The sequence below is a fragment of the Choristoneura fumiferana genome, chromosome 26 (assembly GCF_025370935.1).
Source record: "Choristoneura fumiferana chromosome 26, NRCan_CFum_1, whole genome shotgun sequence".
NCBI classification, from domain to species: domain Eukaryota; kingdom Metazoa; phylum Arthropoda; class Insecta; order Lepidoptera; family Tortricidae; genus Choristoneura; species Choristoneura fumiferana.
Window position 1 is genome coordinate 8748999 of NC_133497.1, and position 9875 is coordinate 8758873.

A 9875-nucleotide genomic window follows, 5' to 3' on the forward strand; every position below is an offset into this window, starting at 1 on the left:
AAAAAAAATCACCCCCACTTTACGTCTATGGGAGACACCCTTAAATTTTTTTTTTAGAATTTTTTACTGTACCATTTTGTCGGCATATTTACATATATATCCGTGCAAAGTTACAGCTTTCTAGCATTGATAGTCCCTGATCAATGCCGCGGACGGACCAAACAGACAGACATGGCGAAACTATAAGGGTTCCGTTTTTGCCATTTTGGCTCCGGAACCCTAAAAAAAGACCTTTTTTTGAAAAATTGAAATTCAGGATGGTAGGTAGTAATATCAAATTTTCAAGGAAAACTATAACGGCTAGTTTGCCTGAGAATTATTAGTAGTTTATAAGTAAATAGGAGCCTAGGGTAAATATACCTTAAACTGAAGATTCCGTATAGAGTAGAATAGAAAAAATATTATTATTTTTTTCATAATGGCCCTATTTTGGCGTGTCCGACACGCTCTTTGGTTTTATATGAATAAGTTTGGCTGTCGATATTCCCACGGGATAAGGATAAAATCTCGAAACAACAACCGCTGGGCTTAGTCATAAAAATTGACTATGATGTTTTAATGTAACGTCAATGAAAACAACGATTTAATTTTCGGGAATTCCCACGGGAATTTTTAAAATCCCGGAATTTCAATTCAGCTGGACTTAATGATTTACGTGTGCGAAGCGGCGGGCGAACATTAGTATTATATATACGAGTAAGTTTTATGGTATTGGTATGGCCACACTCACGGCGGGAGTACTTCGTGCTTGACGATCTTCTGCGACTGTCTCGATCCTGACGGCAGCTCCTCGGTTTTCCGAGCCGGCGTCCCACTCACCTGCTCGGCATTTCAACTAGAATAACATGCAATAAATTATCCTATTTTTATATAATATTAGCAAGAAAAGAAAACTTTTATTCGAACAACGTGGGAAATTAAGTAAATAGAATAAAACGGCCAAGAGCGTGTCGGACACGCCGAAATAGGGTTCCGTAGCCATACGAAAAAATTCAGTAATATTTTCTAAGGTTTCGTATTTGTACGGAATTTCCAAATTTAGGTAATATTTTATACTTAGGCTGCTATTACTCTTAAAAGAAAACTTAACCATTATAGTTTTCCTTGTCAATTTAATATAACTTATATTTCAACCCGAATTTTTTCAAATAATTTTAAAAGCCTATCCAGACCAAGTGGATAAAAATTTGTATTTGGCAATCATTTAATAAAAAATTGTTTTAATAAATACCGTTATGCCATTTAGATTTCCAAAGAATATTCAAACGTATAGCCTAATTATAAAGATTTGATTTGACTTTAAAAAAACACCCCACTTTACGTCTATCGGAATGTTACCCTAAAAAATTTTTTAGAATTCTTGATTGCACCATTTTGTTGGCATAGTTTACATGTATATTCGTGCAAAATTACAGCTTTCTAGCATTGATAGTCCCTGAGCAAAGCCACGGTCAGACAGACATGGCGAAACTATAAGGGTTCCGTTTTTGCCATTTTGGCTCCGGAACCCTAAAAACGATAGCCCTCATTACGCTGTTTATTGACTCACCTTGGTCAGGTTTTGACCAGCGACCTTATGCGCGGCGGTCAGCACCACGGACTGGTGGATGATGGAGCCCCCGCCGACGTACTCGCGCGGCGACCACTTCTTGCCTGCTGTCTTACTGCAAACAAATACAATACAATAATATAAACAAACAAATATAATGCAGGTGGTAGGACCTTTGTGCAAGGTCCGCCCGGATCGCTACACCATCTTGCTCGCTAATCCTGCCGTGAAGCAAGCAGTGCTTGCACTGTTGTTTCGCATGGAGAGTAAGCCAGCCGGTGAAATTACTGGCACGTGAGGTATCCTATCTTAGGCAAGTTAGCGACGCGTCTGCGATATCCCTGGTGCTGCAGATGTTTATGGGCGGTGGTGATCTCTTAACATCAGGAGACCCACTAGCTCGTTTGCCATCCAGTCGAATAAAAAAAATACACACATTACAAAGACTCTTTATTGTACACCAGAAGCGATACCACAGGAAAAATACAAGTAAGCACTAGGCGGCCTTACCGCTTAAGAGCGATCTCTTCCAGGCAACCTTACAATGAACTAAAACAATTACTTTGATCACCCGCGACCTAACGATAGCTACGTTTATGCAAGATATGTGTGCTCATGCAGTCCTCCACCTCCACACTGTAAGAACACACACAAATCACACAAACCCATCTATCACCCCACACACTACACTGACGCGTTTGGAACTCACCAGAGCTCATCTTCAGAGCAACACAACCTACACCATGCTACCAGATATTAGACTAACAAACCATTACAAACGTTTTAATTACAAGCTTTATTTAGTTTCACCCGTTTCACGTTCTGCCGTTGTCTGTCTGTCTGTCTGTAATCAAATCTTGCAAGTTTAATTTCACCAACTTCCAGTAGTCAGATTGACTTGAAATACTTATGTAACTCGCGTGACAATACAATAATCTATTAGTGACATCTTGGTTGTCCAGCCAGGATCGTCTCCGCAGGACGGAACTCTTCAACGGTTAATAGCATCGACTTGAAACTTGGTATGCAAATTTAATAGTTTGGGTGACAATGCAAGTACAGTCAGCAAGAAAAGCTTGTATTAAAAATGTTTTTTTTTAGTTAGGTTATTATTCACTGTAACTCCCTAAGTACCCACATATTTTTTCCCAAACTACCCACCAAAAATTCCCACTGGCATGTGATGAAAATAAACGTTAGTTACTGCAATATGGCCACTATCCAGGGGAACTCGCCGAAGCCAGCCTCGCCAGGGCGCCGCGCGCGCCGCCGCCCCAGCCGCAGCCGGCGCGCGGCATCGCCCGCTCCGGGCGAAGCTGACCCAGCGGGCAGCACACGTCGAACACGTTCGGGCATGTGCTGTGGGAACAGACAATCCAGAAATGCACAATAAATAAAAATAAATAAATATCATGGGACATTTGACACCAATTGACCTAGTCCCAAACTAAGCAAAGCTTGTACTATGGATACTAGGCAACGGATAAAATACTTATATATAGATAATACATACTTAAATACATATTAAACATCCAAGACCAGAGAACAAACATTCGTGTTATTCACACAAATATCTGCCCCGGCCGGGATTCGAACCCAGGACCTCAAACTTCGTAGTCAGGTTCTCTAACCACTTAGCCATCCGGTCGCCCCAAAACAAATCAAAACAGTTCATAGCGACACCACCGTTATAGCACAAAATACAGATAGTTCAGAAGTCAATCTCCTGTATGTACTTCACTTTTCATACCTACGCTCGGCGGTCGCTCTAAGGTTGTCAAACTATGGCTTATGCACCAAAAAACTATCGTGTAGTGGCACTCTTATCTAGCTGTTTGATTTAGTGTTGAGAATGAAACGGGAAGAATGGAAATATAAATTAATAACTAAAATATTTTCAGTTTAATGTCATTGTTATATTATAAATTTGTCATAGGAAATATCTTGCGACGGTTTCGTTATTGGCATTCACGATTATTAATTTAAACAACCGCCCACTGAACAGTTATAATAACTTTTTTTTGTTGCTCCATTATTGAACAAAAAAGTTCACAGACTGGTCCCAACCGGCCCGAGATACCGTGTCCATGAGCAGTGTCTATGTGTGCGTTGCTCGAGCGCACTTGTATGGAGATTGACTTCTGAACTATCTGTGTTTTGTGGTTATAGCAACAAAGGTAACAGTCCTAACAAGATCTTCGGGTGTAATTTTGAACGTTATCCAAAATTAGTCGGTGCCGGATTAGCCCATAAGCAAATTAAGCAATATGCTTAGTTAGGGGACACGGAGGCAACGCCGTACAAAATACGCGTTCTTGAATCTACATAGGCACGACGACGTCTGTACACGCGTCAATGTGTGCGTAAGATACACAGGGCTGACTATCGCAAAACCCTATTAAGTGCTACTATGTAGGTATGGCCTTTTTATTAGGGCAGTGTTTTCAATGTGTGGGTCGCGATCTTAGTCTCAGTGTGCGTGACTGACGGTACGCTTGCGACTGAGGACACGTTCGAGCTACGCACACATAGACTTGTCGTACGGATACGTTTACACCTACTGGACAGAGCGCCTTCGTGAGTGAACAGATCTATACTCTCACCGTTGTTGTTGGTTGATTTTAGGGTACGGTATTTCTAAAATTTAGAGAGCTACGGTACCCTAAAATGAACCATGGGCATACCTGTTATCATCAGCTCCGAGTAAAGAATCGTTGGTGACAATACACCGGTACAAAGGCACGCAGATGCAACCTGAAAACAAAATCTGTTAAACCTTCATGTTTATAGTATTTTTAACACGTTCGGCCCCGGCAAAGATCCATTAAGCTACAATACACTAATATCCTACAGCAGTCACTTCTATGCCAGAGACACATATACGTGTCACAGACGTAATACATTCCGGTGCCAGTGACACAACGTCTGTGACTTTTTAGGGTTCCGGAGCCAAAATGGCAAAAACGGAACCCTTATAGTTTCGCCATGTCTGTCTGTCTGTCTGTCCGTTCGCGGCTTTGCTCAGGGACTATCAATGCTAGAAAGCTGTGATTTTGCACGGATATATATGTAAACTATGCCGACAAAATGGTTCAAAAAATTGTAAAAAACATAGTTTTCCATTAGGGTTTGCTGAGACATTTTTCGATTCAGTGATTTTTTGTGAAATATTCAACTTGTGCAAATGTTCATTATAACGGCTAAGTTTGCTTGAGAATTATTAGTAGATTACCTTCATTAATTTTATTAATATTATATATATATATATAATCATACTGATTGAATAAGGTATATAATTTATATATGTGTATACCTGTCCCGTTCCTTGTTTGCGTCTCGTTCGCACGCACCGGCTCCAAGCCGTCAGCTGGCTTCCCAAACACGTCTATCAATCGCTGGCTGGCGTCCACGTCTGTGGAGTCGAGTTCGGCGCAGGCGCAGCCGGCGAGCGCGACTAGCGTCAGTAGTAGCCTGCGGACAGGAATCATTAGAATGATCATCATCATCCCAGCCTATATACGTCCCACTGCTGGGCACAGGCCTACTTTCAGAACAAGAGGGCTTGGGCCGTAGTTTCCCACGCGGCCCGGTGCTGCTTGGGAACTTCACACGCACCATTGAATCGCTTCGCAGGTTTGTGCAGGTTTCCTCACGATGTTTTTCCTTCGCCGCAAAGCTCGTGGTAAATTTCAAATGTAATTACGCACATGTATTCCGAAAAACTCAGTGGTGCGAGCCGGGGTTTGAACCCACGACCCTCTGCTTGAGAGGCGATAGGTCAAACCACTAGGCCACCACGGCTTATTATTAGAATGATAATAAGTAAATATTATTTTTTATTTTTAACTCTTTTTTTGGGTTCCGTAGCAAAATGGCAAAAACGGAACCCTTATAGTTTCGCCATGTCTGTCTGTCTGTCCATCCCGGCTTTGCTCAGAGACTACCAGTGCTAGAAAGCTGTAATTTGGCACGGATATATACGGCAACCATGCCGACAAAATGGTGCAAAAAATGTAAAAAAACATAGTTTTCATATATATCCGTGCAAAATTACAGCTTTCTAGCATTGATAGTCCCTGAGCAAAGCCGCGGACGGACGGACAGACAGACATGGCGAAACTATAAGGGTTCCGTTTTTGCCATTTTGGCTACGGAAACCTAAACGGAATCCTTATTTATAGGGTAACTTTTCCGTCCGTCCGTGTCGGTCTCTCAAAGACCCTTTATCTCGGGAACGCGTGGAGGGGATGTAGGTATCGAGTTGAAATTAAAACCATATATCTAATCAGCGCTACAGTCCCTTGAAGCTGTGAAAGAAATCGATTTAAGTTATTTTGATAATGTACCTACCGATGCGAAGCCGAGGGGGGGGGGGTCGCTATAGATTGTGTTAACTATTTTGTAAGTAGTATATTCCGTACCTACATGTGGATATTTAATTAAAATCAAACTTACCACATGACGACGCAGTTAACGACGCACTAAGAGACTGACTACAAGGAAAATAACACGGACAAGTACTTAGTCATCATCTTAAACTACTTAACTACACCAAGCACTAACGACCGGAGCAGACTACAGGAATTATTCATATATACAATAATTTATTGAACCAGGCGTTACTGTGGAGGTGGAGGAACTGTATGAACACACATATTTTGCATAAGCGTAGCTATCATAAGGTCGTGGAACTGGCACAATTTGTAAAAAAATATTAGTCTTATTTTAGAACTCAAGCCCGAGGGCATATATTTTGCATATTATATTCGTGCAAAATTACAGTTTTCTAGCATTGATAGTCCCTGAGCAAAGCCGCGGACGGACAGACAGACATGACGAAACTATAAGGGTTCCGTTTTTGCCATCTTGGCTACGGAATCATCACCATATTTTCAAGTAAATAGGTCGAAATTTGAAAAGCGCCGGATCTAATGTTTTTTAGGGTTCTACGGAACAACAGGAAAAATTGGAACCCTTATAGGATCACTTTGCTGTCCGTTCGTCCGTCTGTCTGTCAAGACCCTTTAACTCGTAAACGCGCGGAGTATCGGTATCGAGTTGAAATTAAAACCCTATACTCAGGTCAATAATCCCAAAAGCTGTGAAAAAATCAAACTTCTAAGTCAAAGCAGTCAATAGTATATATATATTAGTATGGATTGATCTAATTTGCTGCTGTAAATGCTTGTTTTTGTTGAAAAAGCTTGCCTGAAGAGATCGCTCTGAAGCGATAAAATCGCCAATTGCTTACCTTGTAAACGTCTCTCTGTGTACCTGTTTTCTGTATTGATTACTATTGTGGTATAAAATAAAGAGTCATTGTATTATATTGCATTGTATTTTGTATCTTATACATACAGGTAAAAACATTTAGATACAGGAATGTTCAGCCAAGCTAGCCTAATCATCTGTTGAAGCATTATTTAAAGACAGTGTTACAACTTTACTTAAATAACTATCGTAAAGTTCACATTGCAAATTAATAAATGCGCATGCTATAATTACTATGTCATCAAGAATTTTAACATATTTAAAATGAAGACCTGTACGTGGTTTGAGCATACGAAATTCAATTAAACACCGCTGTACTCGTTCCACATATGTTCGTAGATTGGCTATCTGTTTAGATATTATTCCTTCACTTTTACACACTGTCGTACCACTTGGAGCTCTACTAATGTAACAGATGATTTATTTAGATATTGTTCAAGATTTTCAAATCCCTTATCTGCCATAATACATGTACCACTTTTTAATTTCTTCGGGAAATCACATAGTTCCACCAAACGTGTGTCAGTAGTTCTGCCTCCAAATCCAGGAGAAATATAGTTCACCAATCCGTTTGGTGTACAGGATATTAAATATTTTACTGTATAAGCTTTTTTGGAATTGGACCATGTTTGAGCTTGATGTGTTGTCTTCAACGGCTTTTGTATGTCAATTTCAAGGCACTGAATTATGCAACTTATATTGTTAAATTTTTGTCTGAATGGCAAAGGTATGGTTCTTTTGATATCTCTGTCTATCGCCACAATGAAAGGATGGAGCATAGTGGCTATTAACGGTATTTTTCCAAATAACAACTCGCTTATACAAGATGGGGACATCCCATAATCCTCTGTCAGTCGTTTTGCCTTACAATTTAATCTTATCTTATTTAAACAGAGCAGTAAATGATGTTTGGGGATATTTAATTCATTTTTAATTATATCAATTAAGTAGTAAAAACGAATTGGAGCACCAATGTATAATTGAGGGTTGTTCTCAATTTTTTTTTCTACATTTAAATCTGTGGTCGGTCTTGATTCCAATTCGGTCTGGACAGCTTTGTCTCTGGTGTTTTGTTCTACGGCTGTACCATTAGTTACATCTGCTGTCTGCTCACAAGATATTTCTTCCACCTCCACCTCCACCTCGACCTTTATTATATCTGTTCGAACTTCTGAAAAAGAAAAAATATTTTCCACTTCTCATGCTCGTAAAGTTCGTGTTTATGCTGGATTTAGGCCACATAAAATGACTTTTTATGCTCTAGTGCATAAAGTAAAATCTTCGTCTCAGTGGGTAGATGCCTGGCATTTGCTTAAGTCAGAGTAGAGATGGCCCATTACTATTGTTTATATTTTAAAATTATCCTGTGACTTTTAGTGTTTCAATATTATCTCATTCTGTGGACTTAGTGATAGTTAACTTTTAACCAACATTTTTATGTGGTGATACTTTGTTATTTAAGTGTAATTAACTGTTTAACTTAAGTGCTCATAGAACTACCCTCCAAAAAGTGAAAAAAAAAGAAGTTTCTATATAACAAGCAAATAGAGATGGAGTCGAGTGATGACGACGAAAATCCAAATATGTCATCCAATGCGATAACTCCGGAGGAGATTAACCGTGTTATTTATGGATCGGAGCTGGAGTGGGATGATGACGATATCCAAACAAATTTGCAGAGAGGAAAGAGAGGACGAGACAGTTATAGTGAAGGTCAGGACCAGGATTCGTTTATTTTGGTAACAAGCGGAAAGAAGAGGAAAATTCGGAAGGAATCTCCACCTAAGGAATTGAGTGAAGTAGACCAGGCAGAACAAAATCAAGCCAGTTACGTAGAAGTGTCCTTAAGCAGCAAGGAAAAACTACCTAAGCAGATTGGAATGGCAAAATTCCTTAAAACTGAGAATATACAAGGAGTGTTAAAAGTGACATATAAGAGTCCTTTCAAATTACTTATACGGTTCAAAGATAGCGAATCTGCAAAAATGCTTACCAGTTGTTCTAACGTAACATTAAAAGGCTGGACCTGCCGTAACACTAATGAGATGTCTTATATATATGGCGTGGTAAAAGATGTAGATTTGGAGATTGAAGACGACACTCTGAAGGGGGAATTTCATAGCGAGATTAACATTATAGCTGCAAAAAGATTAAACAGGAGAGATAAAGATGGCAAATGGGTAAAGAGCGAGAAAGTACGATTGTGTTTCCAAGGCTCCAACTTGCCTCCATATGTTTATTCATATGGACTGAGGATGGAAGTTGAGCCTTATGTTTTCCCTGTCACGCAATGCAGTAAGTGTTGGAAGTTTGGACACATCAAAAACTTTTGCCCTTCAAAGTACTTTGTATGCCCCAAGTGTGGAGGAGAGCATGAAAATTGTGAAGCCTTAACATTTAAATGTGTCAATTGTAAAGGCGAGCATATGTCTATCCTAAAGAGCTCTTGTCCAGCTTATCAAAGGGAGAAAAACATAAGAGATGTCATGGCCCAACAAAATTGTACATATAAGGTGGCTCTTTTAAGAATTAAGAATAAGGTGCCTCCACCGGAGAATAACAAAGAGCCAGAGGTAACTCCTCAGAATGAAAGTCCATCAGACAACGTCAATACTCCTACAGGTGATCGCACCTATAAGGAGGTTCTCCAAGGGAATCAACAGAACAACAAAAGTAATAAGAAGGTTCATGTGAAACAACCTACTAACAATCAGGCAGAGCAAAAACGCAGGAGAAAGGTAGTAGCTACTGAGGACTCGGTCATTTCTGATATGGAAACAGAAGAACCCGAAAGTCAGAATTCACAGAAGAATACAAACAAAAAAAAACCGAGACCGAGACAATGACAATGAGCAAAACAAAGACACTAAGCAAGACAGCTGGACTAAAAGATTTTGGAAAAGAATTCAAGAAATTATATTTTCGGAACACGATTGGACAGGAAAAATAAAACTGGCTATTGAATATATTTTAGAAGAGGTAAAAGTTTTTATTAAGGAGTACATAAGCATAGACAGTTTAATGAAACTTTTTAACTTCCAAAATAATGGACAGG

General features: G+C 39.7%; 1 protein-coding gene and 1 pseudogene across 1 annotated transcript; both read right to left on the bottom strand.

Moving 5' to 3' along the window:
• Window positions 1-1573: 1573 nt before the first annotated feature.
• On the bottom strand, window positions 1574-6063 carry LOC141442799 (uncharacterized). The gene is made up of 5 exons (XM_074107920.1): window positions 6005-6063; window positions 4863-5020; window positions 4234-4303; window positions 2754-2908; window positions 1574-1664 (listed from the first exon to the last, which is right to left on the bottom strand). The coding sequence occupies exons 1-4, from the start codon at window positions 6007-6009 to the stop codon at window positions 2767-2769; spliced, it is 375 nt and encodes a 124-aa protein (XP_073964021.1). The 5' UTR covers window positions 6010-6063; the 3' UTR covers window positions 1574-1664; window positions 2754-2766.
• An 855-nt stretch (window positions 6064-6918) lies between these two features.
• Window positions 6919-8253, bottom strand: LOC141443135 (uncharacterized; annotated as a pseudogene).
• Window positions 8254-9875: the final 1622 nt, after the last annotated feature.

Coding starts and splice junctions, on each gene's coding strand:
- LOC141442799 (XM_074107920.1), bottom strand. Junction 4,304..4,862: donor GCAAACAAGGAACGGGACAG/GTATACACATAT, acceptor TTTTGTTTTCAG/GTTGCATCTGCGTGCCTTTG. Junction 2,909..4,233: donor CTCGGAGCTGATGATAACAG/GTATGCCCATGG, acceptor CTGTTCCCACAG/CACATGCCCGAACGTGTTCG.